Genomic DNA, 19,313 nt, shown 5'->3' with positions numbered 1-19,313 from the left:
ATTTGAATTTTCAGAAGATTTTATTTTGATTTAGCACCCCAGTACTCACACAGAGAGAGCAGTTACCTGAAAAAATGTATTTTCGGATGGCAAAAAAGTTATATAAAGTAAAGCTTAATTAACTAGTCAAAGAACTAATGCTGCCCCTATATTTATAGCAACATTATTTACAATAGCCAAGATATGTAAGTAACCTAAGTATCCACTGATAGATTAATGGACAAAGACGATGTAGCATGTGCATTTGTGTGTGTGTGTACAGAATATTGTGGCATGTGTACATAGAATATATTGTGTTATATATATACACACACACACATATACACACACACACACATATATATACACACTTATGTTATATTACACAATAAAACATTACTCAGCCACAAAAAACAGTGAAATCTTGCCATTCGTGACAACATGGGTGGACCTAGAAGGCCCACGAAATAAGTCAGAGAAAAACAGAGAAAAACAAATACCATATAATTTCACTTACGTGTGGAATCTAGAAAACAAAACAAATGAGCAAACCAAAACAGAGACAGATTCATTAAATACACAGAACAACCTAGTGGTTGCCAGAAGGGAGAAGGTTGGGTGGATGGGAGAAAATAGGTGAAGGATATTAAGAGGTACAAACTTCCAGTTATAAAATAAATTAGTCATGGGGATGAAAAAGTACAGCATGGGGAATATAGTCAATAATATCATAATAACTTTGGTAACAGATGGGAATTATACTTATCATGGAGAGCATGTCCTAAAGTATGTAATTGTCAAATTCCTATGTTATACACCTGAAACTAGTAATAATATTGTATGTTAACTCTACTTCAATAAAAATTTTTAAAAAATAATAAATAAGAATTAATGCTGATCTGGAGAATCAATTTAAGTAAAACACATAAGTGAAGTTAAAAAAAAGTGGTTCCTCTTCACAAAGCCTAACACATTATCTCTTTTTCATAGAAAACTGAATATAAATACTATGTTTAAAAGCCAAAAGTATGACAATCAAACAAGTGGTAAAGATTGCCTAGTGTTAAAGCTATAATGTAACATGTCATCCAGCACTATTTATTAGAATAAAGATAAAGAGTAATGACTGATTTATTTATGAATTTTCTATTTTAAACGGAAATCATGATCAAAGAATTCTAACCATATAAATTGACATTGTTATTCTGTTTATGCCTTCCTCTACAGTTATGTGTCACTCTTAACAAAAATTGTAATTCGTCTTCCTAAAGTTTGGGAACTACCAAAATATTAAGACCAATGAAATTTCAAAAGAGAAAACTAATTTCTTAAAATAAGGTCATTAATTCCTAGTACCTTTCTTCAAATTCCTCTATAAATCAGGTTTCTTTACAACACCAACATTTCATGCTTTTGATACTATTGGTTGTTGCCGCTTCCACCTTTGCCATAAATCCTTAAATTCTGATTTGTAGAAAGTAGCAAGACATTGAACCAAAAAGGATACAAGTTTCTTCATACACTTGGATAGTAGCCATGTCACCCTCCAATCGGATAATCTCTCCAACCAACTCACTGTGGCCCACTCTCACCAGTTCATACATGGCTGCACCTGCCATGTCACAGGCTGTAACCACTGAAAAGAACAAATGAGTATTTGGTAACTTAAGATTCTGGGAATAATTACAGATAATTGAAATATCTGATTAATCCAATAATACACCTCTCTCACGTACTAAGAAAAATAAAACACCTGCTATGAAACATACATACAGTTTCACGAAAATATGCGTTTTTAGCATATGATATACAGGTAAACAAAATAAATTTGTTAGGCTAAAGCTTATTTATTTCATTTATATAATACACATGAAAATTACTTTCAAAAGGTCTGAAGTTCTATATGGTAAACTCTTACCTAGCAGCATTGAGACACATTTTGATCAACCCAAGTTGCTATAAAACATGGAATGATGGATTTGTGAACAATAAAAAAACCTTTAAGCTAAAATTGGAACAAGAGCTTTAGCTAGTAGCATGGTAGAATGCCACACAATTATCAGTTTGCTGTGTTGTCACCATTCCTTTGAGAAATAATATTTAAAATACCATCTTTAATTTCATTTCTAACACTTCATATTAGTGGTTCTTAAAACTCTTCTGCAACAAGGACCCCTTTGATAAACTAATGACAGCACTATCTAAAAAAACTCACATATGCATCTAAAAATTTTTTTCAGGGGCACCTGGATGGATCAGTTGGCTGAGCATGCAACTCCTGATCTTGAGGTTGTGAGTTCGAGCCTCATGTTGGGTGCAGAGATTACCTAAAACATAGAATCTTTAAAAAATAATATTTTTCTAGATCTTTCATCCTTTCATAAGGATGTTTATAATCAGTCATCACCACTGGGTGAAGTCCTGATTAAGAATCCCTATTTCTTATGAATACTGAACCAGAATTTCTACTTACCATTTTAGATCATGTTGTCTAGTAAATAAAAGCTACTTTTCTGGTAGGCAGGGAAAGTTGTACATTTTCCGTTATGTGTGGGAATAACCGTATTTTTAATATTTAGCCTTCTGATACAATTAATTAGAACTATGTATTGGGTAATATTCAAGTGGAAACAATTAAAGTATTAATATTTAATTAACTTGGATTAGAATAATGAAGATTTGTTAATTTCACAAATATTTACCTCTATACCTACTATATAAGAAGAATAGTTAAGATGAACTGAAATGATAGAGACAACTAAAATTTTATTTTATTATTTTTTTAAGGGGGGAGGGGAGAGGAAGAGAGAGAATCTTTTTTTTTTTTTTTAATGTTTTAACTTGTGCATTGTTTTTTTCTTTTTTTTGATGATTTTTTATTATGTTAGTCACCATATAGTACATCCCCGGATTCCGATGTAAAGTTCAATGCTTCATTAGTTGCGTATAACACCCAGTGCACCATGCAATACGTGCCCTCCTTACTACCCATCACCGGTCTATCCCAATCCCCCACCCCCCTCCCCTCTGAGGCCCTCAGTTTGTTTCTCATAGTCCATAGTCTCTCATGTCTCATTCCCCCTTCTGACTACCCCCCCCAGGAAGAGAGAGAATCTTAAGCGGGCTCCCCACCTAGCATGGATCCCGACTCTGGGCTCAATCTCACAACCCTGAGATCACGACCTGAGCCAAAATCAAGAGCTCGACACTTAACCAACTGAGCCACCCAGATGCCCCTAAAATTTTAAGTCATATTTCATAAACCCAAAAGTATGCCATTTCTCTACCATTTTATTAAGTACTTAAGAATAATAAAAAGGTTCCAGGAGCAGTTTACTACAAGTTTCAGAAAAATATTTTTACCTAAACTCTTTTGATGGTGTTCTTTTTTGTCTTTTCCCTAAAAGTTCTTGTGTTGCCCAACTTTCCTAAAGACCCTTCTGATCATCAAAGGAAAAACTGCTTTTCAGAATGGCAAGAGATTGAAAACAGTGAAATGTATTTTTTTTTTTTTAAGATTTTTATTTGTTTATTCGACAGAGATAGAGACAGCCAGCGAGAGAGGGAACACAAGCAGGGGGAGTGGGAGAGGAAGAAACAGGCTCATAACCGAGGAGCCTGATGTGGGGCTCGATCCCATAACGCCGGGATCACGCCCTGAGCCGAAGGCAGACGCTTAACCGCTGTGCCACCCAGGCGCCCCTTGAAATGTATTTTTGCCAGTGAGTTCATGCTCAAACACCAAGTTCTAAGCTGTAGAAGCTTTGTAGGGAGAAATAAACAGTGTGACTGACTGACTACATTTGCATAAACACCAAAAAAGGGTCATCTATTGTGCTTAAAACAAAAAAGCCACAGCATGAGGTTTATAAAAAGACATAAGGAAAAATATCCATGGTACTAAGAACTATAAATCAATGAGCAGGTTTACCTATGGAAAACTGTGAATCGTATTTTGCAGTTGGAGTAAAATGAATACTAGAATGAGATTTATCATTTAAAATGCAGTACCCCAAGTTTTGGCAGAATAAACAAAGTTTTTAAACTGCTTTCTATTATTCTCACGTCATAAAACTTCTTTCCCACAGATAGCTAGTTATGCGATATACGAAATAAACGTTCAAAAGGATTTATACATGCAAAGAGCCAAGGATGATATTGTTGAGAAATGCTCTGAAAAAAATTATTTAAGTTCAAACCACATAAACATATATTTACTGGATGCCCATTACCTGCAAGGTATTACATACTAACAGCTATAAACTTTATATAGCCTTTTTACCCCAAATTTAACCAAAAAAATTTAAGACATATCTAAAACTCTGAACAGCTATTATACATTTATGTAATAAATAGGATATCACAAATTAGTGCCCAATAATTATCAAATTAAGATAATGAATGCCAGAGAAGCTCTTATGATAGAGGTATTACCTCAGTGTTATAGCAACTATGAAATCTTTTAGGGTCAAATAGAATTTATATGCGTGAACAGAAACCTGTGTATTTTACCTAAAACACCTTGAAAAGACATTAATTGAAGTTAGGGATCTTTACTATTGAGATTATTACATATTACTTACCAGGTCCTGAGACCCCATGCACATAACCAAACGTGCTTTCTTTATCTTCATCAAGTATTTTGGGTAGCTTGGAGAAGTCCATCATGTTAATTTACCTACGGTTAAAAAAAAAAGTTATAATTACAAACCCTAAAGCAAAAGAACTGACATAAGTAGTCAACTCTCATCATCAGTCTATTTTTGAGCTATTACCACTTCTTCAGAGTAAAATGTACAATTCTTAAAATTTGGTTAAAAGTATCTCATTTCTGTAAGTCAAGCAGAGAAAGACAATTATCATATGGTTTGACTCATTTATGGAACTAAGAAATAGGAAGATCAATAGGAGAAGGAAGGGAAGAATGAAGGGGGGGTAAACAGAAGGGGGAATGAACCATGATAGACTGTGGACTCTGGGAAACAAACTGAGGGCTTCAGAGGGGAGGGGGAGTAGGGGATTGGGATAGGCCAGTGATGGGTATTAAGGAGGGCACATATGCATGGTGCACTGGGTGTTATATGCAAATAATGAATCATGGAACATTGCATCAAAAACTGGGGATGTACTATATGGTGACTAATATAACAAAATAAAAATTATTTAAAAAAAGTATCTCATTTCTGGGTGGTCTAAGTTATTAAAATTCAAAATCACATATTCCTATGCAAAGTACTCCAGAGAAAATACCAAGGAGCATAATAAACAATGGCTTTTCCAGCCCAACACATCTTGTCCCCACTGCCATTACCACTCTAACCTCCTCTCCAGCTACTCTTTCCCTTAATCATTCTGCATACACATACTTAACCCTTCACCATCTCTCAAAAACATAGGCATTCTGCCCCAGGATCTTTGTACTTATCCCCCTGCCTGGAGTATTCTTCTCTCAGATAGCCATTCCTATACCTCTTTTAGGTCTTTACTAAATGTCGCCTTCTCTGAGGTGCTTCTCTGGCCACCTATTTAAAATTGCAACATACCTCTCTCCTTCTCTGCTTTACTTTTCACCATTTGACAAATTATATCTTACAATAAAAAAATTTTAAATGTATTATCTATCTTTATAATTTTACTGATAAATTATATCTTACAATATCTTATCTACCTTTATAACATTTCTGACAAATTATATCTTATAATAAAAAATTTTTAATGTATCATCTATCTTTATAATTTTTCTGGAAGCAATTTTCCTTTTTCTTCTTTTTTTTTTTTTAAAGCAGAACACAGATCAGTTTAAGAAATTCTGTTCAACTTCTTTATTTTATAGGTGTGCAATCTCAAAAACCCAAAGAATGAACTATTCAAGTCCAAACAGAAAACTGGTTGCAGATCCCAAAGTAGAAAGTTTATTTTTGATTGCTGGTCTAACTTAATAATTATTGGCAATTTAATAAGGAAGATAAAGTATATGTACATATAAAAAGCTAATAATGTCCCCAAATAACCATAAAGTAAGGGTAACAGATCAATAAGTAACTGAGTACCAAATAATACACACTTATTTACTAAAAGTACAAAGATTAGAATGTTTAGGGAAGACTTCTTGAAGGTGAGGTAGAATTAGCACAAACTAAGGAGGACAGCAAAGGCATTCCAGGTGGGGGAAATAACAAGAACAAAAGAATGGAAATAAAATTTGCAGGAACAGTTAACAGATCAGTCTGACTGGAGTAAAAGGTTTACACTAAGGCAACAGTGAAAAATAAGGATGCGAAGGTAGAGGGATTAATGTGTGGGTCTTGAAATGAATACCAAGTGGACTTTAAGCCCATAAACAATAGGAAACAACCAAGGGGAAACTGTTATGAGAAGGATGATGTTTAATTCAACTAACAGATTAGAGGAGGGAATGCAGGCAAGCTGAGAAGTTGAAAAGCTCTGGAAATAGTTATGGCTTGAATGTCAATGGAATTCAACTTATTAAATGTTTATTGAGCTCCTACCTTGAAAAGGCACTGTGTTGAATTTAGGGAATAAAGATTGTGAATAAAGGAGTTTTCACTGGCTTTAAACAAATGTACTATAAAGCAAAATGACTTTAGTGTTCAAAATTACAACACACTGGGCATTAGTAGTATAATGGTAAGCACAGCTGCCTTCCAAAATAGCAACACACTGGGAGCAGAGGAGAAATTGATTCAGATGTGGGAGAAGTGCAAACCAATATGGACGAGGTAAGGGGAACAGGTAGGTGGAAAGTAAGTTTTGAGGCTAAGTTGAGTCCAGATAGAATACAGAAAGAAAAAGGAAAAACAAACCTTGAGATTTGGGGATTAATTCAGGCAGGGTTGAGTAGTGTTTTTATCTTTCTGGAGCCACTGAAGGATCACTATGGAACCATATACTCCACGGGGCACAATCTATAATCCATTAACCAAGATATCAAAGAATTGGGGAGGAGAGTGTAACAATGAAGTCATTAACAGTGGAGTTATGGCTTGATACTCTTCAGAAGGAGAATGGTAGATAAGTCTAACAAGAAAGAGCCAAGTAATTAAAGAAACAAGTATGAGTGAAAACAAAGATGAAAACCACATGGAGATAGAGGAGACTTGAAAGTAAGAAGAATATGATCGAAGGGTCAAGAAAAGTACCAAGAACTCAAAGATCGCCTTGGTGATAAGGTTGAGACTACCAAGGCTGGTAATTTATTGATAAAAGTTGGAGAATACTTACATCCACTGGAAACAATGGAACTGAATTAGAAAGAAAAAAATAAACCACATACCACAGTCACAAGTATCACAATAAAAGAGACAAAAGATTTTTGTGTTCTCAATAGGAAAATTAAATTGGAAGAAGGGCATTGAGGGAAGAAGTAAAGAAAAGGGGAAATTGGTTTACTAGGATTTTCCGGCTTCCTAAAGATGCAGTAGAAGGGACTGCTAAGTAAGCAGGTATGGAACTGCAAATGACTGGAATATAAAAAGAACAAATTTTTCTAGAAAAACTTAGATAATAAGAAAAAAACGAAGTTTAAAGACATTTATTTGGGAAATGGGCTGGGCAAAGTCTTCAAAGAAGTAGAGAACAAACAAATAAGTTCAAATTTTAATCTTCAGAAAAAGAGATTTTCAAAGTCAGAAGACAACGTGATAACAGTCTAACTTCTTCCTCAAATACGGGTATTTCCTACATAGCATGCGTGATACATGGTCACCTGCCTATTAAAGTGGAAACAGCATGAAATTTTGAGTCAGCAGACTTTGAACACCCTGGTTCTACCAGTGACATGATGCAGGAGGATCTGGACAAATCATCTCTTTGTACCTTCATCTGAAAAGTAGGAATAACGCTAACACCCATCCCAGAGTTGCGACTGAATTACAAATTGTTGAATGTTCCTTGTGAAATGTAAAATGCTTACAAGAATTTCATCAGTAATACCACTATTTAAGCAGGGCTTCAATGTTGAAAAAGCCATTCTGTTTTTTAAAAATATCCTCTTAGCGTCTTATATCCCACATAAATCTACTTCCCCATTGCTTCTACCCTCTGGCCCTATTTCTTCCAACCGCTGTGGCCACACAGAGGATGTCGCTCTCCCAAGGAAATTCTCTGTAGTGCCTTTAACTCTCAAAAAAAATTTTCAGATCTTTCTCTCCCAAGGCTACTCTTTTCTGGAAGGATTTCATAATATCAATGTTTGTTTTATTTATTTATTTTTAAAGATTTTATTTGAGAGACAGAGTATATGAAGTGGGGGGGGCGGGGGGGGAGCAGTGGGAGAGGGACAAGCAGACTCTGTGCTAACCGTGCAGTCCGATCCTATGACCCAACCCGGAGGATCATGACATGAGCCAAAATCAAGAGTTAGGTGCTCAACGAACCGAGCCACCCAGGTGCCCCTCAATGTTTCTTTTAAAGGGGAGCAAATAATATAAAAAATAGTATTCTAAATGTTATACAAGTAAGAACTGAAGAGTACCATTTCATCTGTCCTGGCTGCTTCTTTTTATTGAAACAAGGCTTTGAGTCAGACAGATTGAGTTTGAATTTATAAATTATACCCTCAGGCAAATCAAATTCTTTCAAACTTATGAACCTCAGTTTCATCTGTAAAATCTAATGGGGTTGTTGCATGGCACCTAAAAGTAAGCCTAACAGAAAAGTGAAAGCAATGACTACTAAATGGATTCTGTTAATACAAGCTTATCTTGCCTAATTTCTAAAAAGCACCTAGTATATTCCTACCTTCCTGTTACTTGAACGAAATCTAGTCACTTGGCTAGTTTTTTTCTTAGCTACTAAGTGTATTTTACCGTAACTTTTTAAAACTAGGTAGATTTTAGGCATCAAGGATGTGCCAGGTGCTGTGTGTTACAGGTTGAAAATATAAAATATAATGAAGTAGTAAGATACAATCTCTCCCCCAAGGAACTTCTGGCCTGGTGGGATAAAAAGGCAAATAGGTAGTTATAACAAGTGACACTCTCATAGGAGCTGTCAGGCTGATCTGGAAGAGCACAAAACAAAGGCATCAAACCTGGACTTGGGCAGAACAGGAATGATTTAGAAAACGGTAAACAAAGTCTTGAAGGATGAACAAGGAGACATTAGAGTAGAGCTTCTTCATAGATGATTCAAATCTTCCAGGGCTCATGAAGGTATTCTGGGGAGAGTTCGGAAGGCAATACAGGTATCTGTTCTGATTTTTAAAAATAAGTATTTATATACGTTCCCTTTAAAACAACAGTGAGAACCTCTAAATGTATGAGCAATGATTAGGGGAAATCAAAGGGGTTATTCGTGATTCAGCTGCCTTGTGGATTTATCACTCAGCTGAATAATCCTAGCCACCATGGAAACTAATGATTCTATAGTTTTTAACTGTATTATTTTTAGGCATATATTATTTAATTTATGCCAAGACAACAGACGTTAGAAACAGTGACATCAAACTAGTAAGAGAGTTAAGAGCCTAAATAATAATTCTATAAATTTAGAGATACTTTTACCAGATCCACAAACCTGCATTCATCTGATTAATATTCTTATATAGCAAATCAAGATGATTCTACTTTTTAAAAAGTCAATGTTAAGAGGAGAAATAGATGATAATGATTATGTGTAACTTAGCTTTTTCTACGCCACTGTGTTACATGCACAGAAGTGGTTAAATACATCCCCAAACCAGCTATCTTTCAGGACAAAATAAGAAAATTATGAAAAGTTTTTAAAACTTTTAAAACTGAGTTTTTAAAATATAAAATGAAAAAATTTTCAGGACTTTTGTTCATTTTTATATGTTTTAACACAGTTAAATTTTAATCTCGGCTCCAGCAACTCAGACCTTTCTGCTTGGTGCGCTCCTGCCTGGAAAGTGTTTCCTCACTCCCATAGTCCCCCTGATCCCATTGTTATACTCAATGTTCTTACCCTGCTTTTATTCATAGCACTTATAACTAACTACGTGAAAGAATATACTTTTTAATTCACTTTTTTATTACATGTGTCACTCCCTACAATTCAAGTTTCATGAGGGCAAAGAAAATACTGCCTGGGCAAAGAAAATAAGTGCTCAGTGAATAGTTACTTAATAACTTCATGCCCACTAATACCACTTTCATTTTACAAATGGGAAACCCAAGAAATGGAGATTTAAGTAACTGCCCAAGATCACAAAATTGGCAAGCTTTACAGGTGGGATTTGAACCTCGGCAGTCTGACTCCAATGCCTCTGCTCATTAAGCCCTGCACTCTCTGCCTCAATTAACTAGGCTGATTTCTAACATTTGCATCTAAACAATCTTATACGGTAGGAAGGGTAGCAGTCTCTGCCTCAGGGCAACAGTGTTATCAAATTAGACAGGGAGACTGCAGCATCCAGATTCCCCTTCAAAAAAGGACAGAAAATGTCGTCAGCAGATAGCCAGCAGCTGTCACTCCAGGGTTGGCCTCAGATGCAGAGAGCTGCTTGGCCCACCTTCACATCCTTCGCTGGCCACCTGCACCTGGTGACCGAGCAAAGCGCAGGTATAAAGACCCAGCCATGTAAACCGGATGTAGGATGTTCTCACAAGTCACTACTCACTCCAGATCTCCCCACAGGGTCAGCTAAGGCTTTTCCAGACCTGAACTGCATTTCAACTTCTTCTCTGCCCAATTCGGCGTCTGCCCCCTTCCCTTCACATGGGTTGATCCCCAACAAACATCTTATACAACAGACTCTTGACATCTGATTCCAGAGAACCCAAAATGCTCAAATAATGAATAAAATGAATAATTGCTCCCTGGATAATGAAACTTAGACTCACACTTGAACCACAACGATCTTTGGCCTGTTCTCTTAGTTATCTTATAACTAGTTATTCTGTAAAGGAGGAAAGAAATACAAAAGTGGCTTTAGAAAGTAGGGCACTTAGGACAATGCTTGGGCTAATAAGTCAAGCAACTAACGTAGAGGTCAGGTTGCCATACAACCAAAGCCTTAGTTTCATCCAGGAACTCATTTTTTGTCCTTCAACATATAACTTAGATAGAACCCACCATCAGTAATTATAGGAAAAGAAGTCCCAATTAAGAGTTTATTTAACTTCTAAAGTACTTTTTCTGATGGAGTTGGAAAATATGTTTTGCAGGTCTGGAAGTTTTTGGCTCCAACTTCTTAACACTTCAAAAACACTCTGAGAAACTTCCATAGACTGGTCCAAGGTAATGAGCTTTTTTGAACATTAAATTTTCAATTCTCACAGCACTGAGATAAGGGTTCCCATTGTACTTCCAAATATTTTTTTATGCCAAACACATATGAAGTGGGGGGGGGCCGGGGGGAAGCACCTCAATAGGAGAAAAACAAGTAAACAGTGAATAAAAACCCCTCTATCTCCTCTCAATCTTGACAGAGAACAGGATGTTATAGCAGTCTACTATAAGCAGGGAAACTTCATTTTTTAGCGAGCGAGAGAGAACGCACACACTCGAGTGAGGGGGGCATGGGGAGACCCACAGAGAGAGGGAGAGACAGAATCTTAAGCAGGCTCCACGTTCAGCACTGAGCCCAATGCAGAGCTCCATCTCAAGATCCTGAGATCATGACCTGAGCCACCCAGGTACCCCCCAGAAAAATTTCTGTGTATGCTCTTGTACATTCTCTTAATCCAAGCAAGTTTTGCACTCTATTATATACAGTATCTGTTTTAAAAGATAAATATGAAATTGCTTCCTTCCCAAAAGTAAAATAAAAATTATTTGTTAGATAGACTTATATTGACTTAATCACTGAAAAAGACTAAGTACATAGCAGTTTGATAAGCACAGTCACACAACATACTACTTTGTATCCATTAATCACCCTTCATTGTTATGTATGAAAATAGTGAAAATAAAAATGTTCCACACTAAAATCTTCTGTTTCATTATTTAATGCTTATGCCTCTATGTGGAAAAGCACAGGCTTTTAAAGATGTATAAGACAACAACATCCCAAAACATTTTAACTTGAAATAAGCAAATTATATTGCAAGTTACATTACACTGTAAGTTAATCTTATCCCAAATCTCCATAATATCAAAGTAACATATGATTTCATGCTACATTAAGTTTTATATGCTATTTATTAACTCCTTCCTATTACAATATACACCCATTCTTGTTGCTTTCCATCATTTAAAAAAAGCATGATACCTACTTTAAAAACAATTGCTTGCTTCAAAACAATGTGGCATACATTCCTGCACTCACAGAGAAATCAACTCAATGATTATATAAAAACTTCGCCTTTACTTGTTTGATTCCTACCTTGAGGATAATAAGTAAATGCAATTTACAACTAAAATTCCTACAGTCACAAGTTGTAGGGTTTTCCACCCATATCTGTAAAAAATTAAAAACAAAACCCTGCTGTAGAAGGGGAAAAATCCAGAAAGTTAGCACAGGCAACCATCTGCTCTAATGAGTCAGCAGTCTCTCCTCCACGCTGCGGAACACTGCAGTAGCAAATCACAACACCAGAGCCCCAGTTCTGTTTCTTCCATTTCACAAGGTCCTCTCTAAATTGCTACTGGTTGGTGCACTATATAGTAATTTCATCATTCCAGAAATAACAGGGGTTCCTGGGTGGCAAGTATGAGGTGTTATGTAAGACCTATATACCAAGGTTCCAGGACAATATTATTTACATATAAAATCCTGGGGCACTTAATACTTCATTTTGTACATAGTTTATCTTCTTAGAAAAGGGCATCATAAATCTGTTTGATATTCTTATGGTCAGTCAAAAGTTATAAAAGAAGTAGAATTCCAGCTAATAACACTACCTTGTATTTATAGAGTACAGTACTACATCATTTTGTGAAACACTTTCCTACTCATTTTATTTAATCTACCCACCCAGCAACTCCATTTGAAACATTTATGCAGCAGATAACTATGCTTAACTAGTTTCTATTTTTATCTTGCCAACAAAACCCTAAGTTGGCTCCAATTTTGGTAAGCCCATCAAGGTAATTCTAGTTTCTTTGCGAATAACTGGCTTGGAAATGAGCATATAATGATGTTGTGACCGGTAAGGAGGTAAGGCAAAGTCCGTTGGAAAGCTTGTGGAAATAATTTCTTTGCTCTTTTATTTATTTTTTTAAGATTTTCAATTTTTTTTATTTGAGAGAGGGAGCGAGAAAGAGAGCACAAGCCAGGGGGAGTGGCAGGCAGAGGGAGAAACAGACTCACCCCTGAGCAGGGAGCCCGATGCAGGACTTGATCCCAGGACCCTGGGATCAGGGCCTGAGCTGAAGGCAGACGCTTAACCAACGGAGCCACCCAGGCACCCCTTATTTCTTTGCTCTTTTAAAAGATACAGGCCATGAGAAACACGTTTTTCCCCTTGCGATGTGCTCATCTGCACAAGATGTGCAGCTAACCTGGGACCTTGTAGGGAGCTAATCTAAGCAGACAGGCCACTTTGCATTTGAGTCCCTGTTGCTTTTACTGGTCTACTAAATTAACCAATCTAAGAAGAAAAGAAAGAGTTTTAAGAATAAATATTTTTATATTATACATATTTCATATTGCTATTTAAAAAAAGGAGAATGGGGGCCCCTGGGTGGCTCAGTCGGTTAAGCATCCGCTCTTGATTTCAGCTCAGGTCTTGATTTCAGGGTCATGAGTTCAAGCTCTGCATTGAGCTCCATCCTCGGCGTGGAGCCCACTTAAATAAAAAGATAGATAGACAGACAGACAGGCAGATAAGAATGGATAGACCAAAAAGTTAAGAATAAAGGCAAACATAAGGTCACTACTTAAATAGCTTACAAAAATTACTGAGATGGACAATAAGGAAACATGCAGACAAAACTGGGAACCAAAGTGTAGAGAAGTACAGAAAAAATACAGATGGCAAACCGGACTAATGGAATCAGGAAAAATTTACTCCTATTGGAATAAAACTTTTTGAGGACATGCATACTACACCCCTCCATTTATCAAAATAAAGGCATTCTTGTAAAATAAATAGTAAATATAAAAGCTAAGGTGGACACTTAAGTGGGGAATAGAATTCAAACTATCAGCTACATACCTATAGGTTTACTAACAGGCTTGCCCACAAACAATTTTTTTTTAAAGATTTTATTTATTTGACAGACAGAGACAGCGAGAGACGGAACACAAGCAGGGGGAGTGGGAAAGGGAGAAGCAGGCTTCCTGCTGAGCACGGAGCCTGATGTGGGGTTCGATCCCAGGACCTTGGGATCATGACCAGAGCCAAAGGCAGATGTTTAATGACTGAGCCACCAAGGTGCCCCGCCCACAAACAGTTTTTATAGCATTTCTAGAAATTAGCAATTAGATTCCTTTCACTTCAAATTTTTATAAATAAAATTGTACTATAGAGTGTGATAGTCCAAAGCTTTAGTTAAAAAAAAAAACAAAATACTGTATTTACTCTATAAGTTATATGTTTGAATTTACAGGCTAGAAGCCTATGATCAATGGTAAGCTATTATATGAATATACTTCAGTATCCCTGCTTTCAAGGAGCATGTTTATTATTTTTTGGCCTCTCCCTACACACAGCAAAGTACCTTGCACAGCAGTAATTTGATAAAAATGTCTGAAAATGAAAATAGATAATATCAACTACTATTCATTACACACATATTTACACTCCAGGCATTATGTTAAAAAATGGGCACATACTTAACAGCCTTATGACATTAGTGGTGTTTGACTAGGAAATAGGTTTTGACACTTAAGTCACCCACTCAAGACGACACAGCTATAGAGTGGTGAAGACCAGATTTAGTCTGGTTTTAACATGTAGGCATTTTACAACAAATAATTCAAAAGACCTATTTCAGCCAACAGCTCTATTACCTTTTCTTTTTTAAAGCCAAAGTTCCCTGTTTTTCATTAGTAACTGACTCTATACTAGAATTACAAAGGTTAAAGGTTAATATGCAGGCAAAAGGGAGATGAAAAAAGGTGACAGATTATTCACAAACTAAAGAATAAGTAGTAGACCAAGAATTGACTGCTCCTAAAATATCCATCTCTTAAAAAACTAAGATTTTTTTTTTAAAGACTTATCTATTTATTTGAGGGGTAGGGAGGGGTAGAGGGAAGGGTAGAGGGAGAGAACAAGAGAGAGAAACAGACTCCTCTCTGAGCACGGAGCCCAGTGCAGGGCTTGATTCCACCATCCCAAGATCGTGAACTGAGCCAGAATCAAGAGTTGGATGCTTAAATGACTGAGCCACCCACGTGTCCCAAAAAGTTAAGATTCTTAAGGAACAGTGCATAATGCCATATTTTTCTAGTGCCTAGCTTTATAATACAAACCTAACCAACTGATAATAAGAAAGAAAGACAGAAAGAAAGACAAACAGAAAGAAAAGAAAGACAGAAAGAAAGAAAGAAGAAAGACAGAAAGAAAGAAAAACGGGCAATGAAGTGCAAAATAAATGGGCACATCTAAGTGGAAAATGAACATCTTTGGAGCAAATAAGAATATTAATGAAAACACCCAATTCTGTTACTGTTAATAACAGAGAATAGTAGTGGAAACTTGGTTAATAGACTGTCATAAATTTGGAACAATGAAGCTATATAAATAGTACCTGAGTGAGAAATTCCTCTTATTTTTCTTACTTCTTAGATAAAACTTAAACTAGAGGGTAAAAAAGTTCTGGTGAACCTGACCTTAATGTCCCATTTGACTTTTTGTGAATTTTTAGAACATTTTCTCGATTTCAGGTTGAAAAAAATGAGTCCCTGAGGAAAGTCCCTTGATTTATATCCTAAGTTTATCTAGGATATAAAAGCCAAGAGAGCCAAATGATATAAACAGTAAAGAAAATAAGCATTTATTACATATTTTTCTTTAAAACTTATTTTCAAAAGCAATAGGCTTACCATTTTTAAAATACTCAAAGGTGGTTGGTTAAGTGTCTGCCTTCAGCTCAGGTCATGATCTCAGGGTCCTGGGATCAAGTCCTACATAGGGCTCCTTGCTCAGCAGGGAGCCTGCTTCTCCCTCTGCCTGCCTCTCTCTCTCTCTGACAAATAAATAAAATCTTAAAAAAAAAAAAATACTCCAAGTCTCATCACTTAAATGTTACTGACTTATTTCCTCACAATTTTTGACATACTTATAATCAATACAGTAATCTATTCTCACATATTGTTATTCATAAGTATCATCTTGAACTGTAAAATACTTCATTAAAGGGATACCATAGCTTACCTAGTAATTCTCCTTACTGGGCACCAAGACAGCTTCCCACTTTTTGCTATTTCTGTTTTTTATACTTGCTAGTATACTTTTATTGATTTTAACTTACTGACTAGGGGAAGCCGAGGTAAGGCAAACAAGTAAGGATCCATAAGGATACTCTTTATGCTGATGTCTCATAAGAGCAATTCTTACATACACACTCCTACCTAGAAGTAATGCCATATTTCATCTAATCTAAGATACCATCAATTATAACATACTCTTCTATTACACTCCAGAAATTTCAGGACAGGCATTAATTTCACAGTTGTTAAAATGTGGGGGAAAAAAACGTATTTCCTAGAAACAACAATATAGCATTATCAGAACTGAATACAGTACAATAATATTTATACAGAAGGAGGTCAGACTTGTCAATCGTCATTAGAACCAAGGCTAAGAATAGAAAAACAGATTTCTAAACTGCTAAAATGACTGTCTTTAAGTTTCTACATGTTTCAAGAGACCTTCATTATTGTCTTGACTCAATTTATGTACAATTAAAAATTATTACCTAATATTTTAGATTACTACAGATTTAAAGTAACAAAATACCAAATTATTAGAGAGCTATACTCCAAGAATAAACAAAAAGTAGATAATGAAAGAGACTGTGAATTAAGGGTCATAAGAATGACCTACAACCATCAAGGAAGGGTCAGTTTGGGTTTATTATTTTCTAAGAAATACAGAAAGCAATCTGGCAATATGCAACAAGGCCCTTAAAATAAATGTTCAAACCCTCTGATTATAAATTGTACCTCTGGGAATATGTTTGACATATGGATAAGGATTTATTTACATATGTGTTAAACACTGCAAAAGTGAAAAACTAGAAATATCTTTAAGATCTAATGACAAACTGAACTATTAGTTTATCTGAAATCTTACAGTCTTTCCCCAAACCCCAGTGTATTTAATAATAATGAAATTTCTTGTGTTAAATAGTCCGCAAGTCCAAGTTCACAGTACCAAGCACTGTCCTTAGCAAATTCTCTTCTGAGAGGATCCTCAACCTTCATGGCCTCTGAGCACTGCAATGGCTGTTTGGCTTTTGGATAGATTGTCTCAGATAAACTGCGGCTGAAGTGACCGTACCAATTTAAAAAATGTCAGCAGTTATGTATGAGAACTATCCCCTTTAAAAGTAATCAACCTAGAAATTTTTAACTACTTAAAAAAAAGGCCACTGCTCAAAATAGTAAGAAACCTCTCTTGAAAACTGGCTACAATTACTGTATCGCTCTTTTAAATGTTAATTAAGGAGAAACTTTCTGGATTGTTTAGCCAAGCAAACATACCACAGCCAACATGGCCAAATATAAGCAATACACATATCTGAGAACAATGTACATAGAAGAGTCAGCACCAACAGTGTTGCAGTGAAAATGCTATTAGATTTGTATTATAAAGTGATATTTATGTATTCAAATGGATCTGTCCTGCCATTTATTTCATGGATGGAAGAGATAGAAGGTTTACAAAGTGTACAAAGACACATTAACCCAATGTTAAAAGAAGCATCACCATAAACAAGTTCACCTTCAACTCAGGAATTCATAAAATCTCTGCAATGAAAATATGACCTAAAGGATAAAGTGTGCACAGAAGTGGGAAAGAATGCTGCCTAGTATAGGTGACAAAACACTTCACAACATGGACTTAAAGGTATGACTTCAATCAAAAGTTCACAGACACTTCCAATTCAGAGGGCAAGAAGCTGCATTTCTAATGGTTTGCCTAGTATTCCATGATTAGTAACAACCAGGGTTTATTTAACTAAAGTGGCTGTGGGGAGAGAAGGATTTAATCACAGATAGAGGTTTTCAATCGTATGGTTTGCTAAGGAATTAACTTCCAGTTCCTCCTGGTATGTGCTCACAGTCTTCAATATTGCTCCTTTGTCATACTTGCTACCACTGTAATTAAAAATCTGTGAACAGAGTTGTTCAATGTCTGTCTCCACTGCCAGACTGCAAATGCCAGGGAAACAGGGACTATACCTGTTTCATTCGTTGAGTACCCCAATTACACAGTAAAGCATACTGACACATAGTAGAGAATTACTAAATATCGCTCGGTGACAGTACTGGCAAAGGCTGTGTGGGATATAAGCATGCTCATTTATCGCCTATGAAAACTGATACACCACCTTTGAAGTGCACTAAATACACATTTTGGCCTAATGCCCAATGGCCAAGATCTAAAAAAGCCAGTATTTAGCTGAGGCCAAAGCTAAAACCAAATGCCATCATCACAGAATGACCTTCTAATGTAAAAACTTTTGTTAGAAGTTGAAAATCTTGGGGCGCCTGGGTGGCACGGCAGTTAAGCGTCTGCCTTCGGCTCAGGGCGTGATTCCGGTGTTATGGGATCGAGCCCTACATCAGGCTCCTCTGATATGAGCCTGCTTCTTCCTCTCCCACTCCACCTGCTTGTGTTCCCTCTCTCGCTGGCTGTCTCTATCTCTGTCAAATAAATAAATAAAATCTTTAAAAAAAAAAAAAAGAAGTTGAAAATCTTGAAATTTTAATGGCTATTTTGCTTACTATAAACGCTAGAACACCAAATCATTCTACAAAGAATAGATAAAATCTCTATTGTTCTGTCTGGTATTATTATTTAAAATTTTATAAACATTTATTAGCTCAAAATGGCTATATAATACAGATATAAGTGGACAACTGACTTTTGACAGAAGTGCAAAGGCAATTCAGTGGAGAAAGTTTTTTAATAAGTGGTAGAACAAGTCTATAAGCAAATGCAAAAAAAAAAGGTACTTCAATACACACCTTGTAGCATATACAAAAATAAACTAAAAATGGATGGTAGACCTAAATGTAAAATCTAAAACCATAAAACTTCCTTTGTGATCTTGGACTAGGTAGATTTATTAGATAGGATACTCAAAACACAATCCATAAAAAAAAAATTGATAAATTGTACTTCATGAAAATTACAAACTTTTGCTCTTCAAAATATTGTTAGAAAAAAAGCCAAGTTCCAGACTGGGCAAAAATACTTGCAAAGCATAAATGTATTAAAGGACATATCTAG

The 19,313-nt window shown here is 35.9% G+C and overlaps 1 protein-coding gene across 3 annotated transcripts in view; it reads right to left on the bottom strand.

The window, feature by feature from the left end:
- The window catches only part of ATP6V1A (ATPase H+ transporting V1 subunit A), a 58,968-nt gene that overhangs the window by 26,910 nt on the left and 12,745 nt on the right, over positions 1-19,313 (bottom strand). For all 3 annotated transcript variants that reach the window (XM_034658693.1, XM_002923493.4, XM_034658685.1), the window contains exons 2-3: positions 4,563-4,657; positions 1,487-1,615 (exon numbers count right to left, since the gene is read on the bottom strand). In XM_034658693.1, coding sequence (XP_034514584.1) covers positions 1,487-1,615; positions 4,563-4,647 — 214 coding nt within the window. In that variant the 5' untranslated portion in view covers positions 4,648-4,657. The remainder of the gene's footprint in view (positions 1-1,486; positions 1,616-4,562; positions 4,658-19,313) is intronic.

Source organism: Ailuropoda melanoleuca, chromosome 1, assembly GCF_002007445.2.
Source record: "Ailuropoda melanoleuca isolate Jingjing chromosome 1, ASM200744v2, whole genome shotgun sequence".
Lineage (NCBI taxonomy): Eukaryota > Metazoa > Chordata > Mammalia > Carnivora > Ursidae > Ailuropoda > Ailuropoda melanoleuca.
The sequence above is the reverse complement of the archived record's forward strand: the minus strand, read 5'-3'. Positions and strand labels throughout refer to the sequence as shown.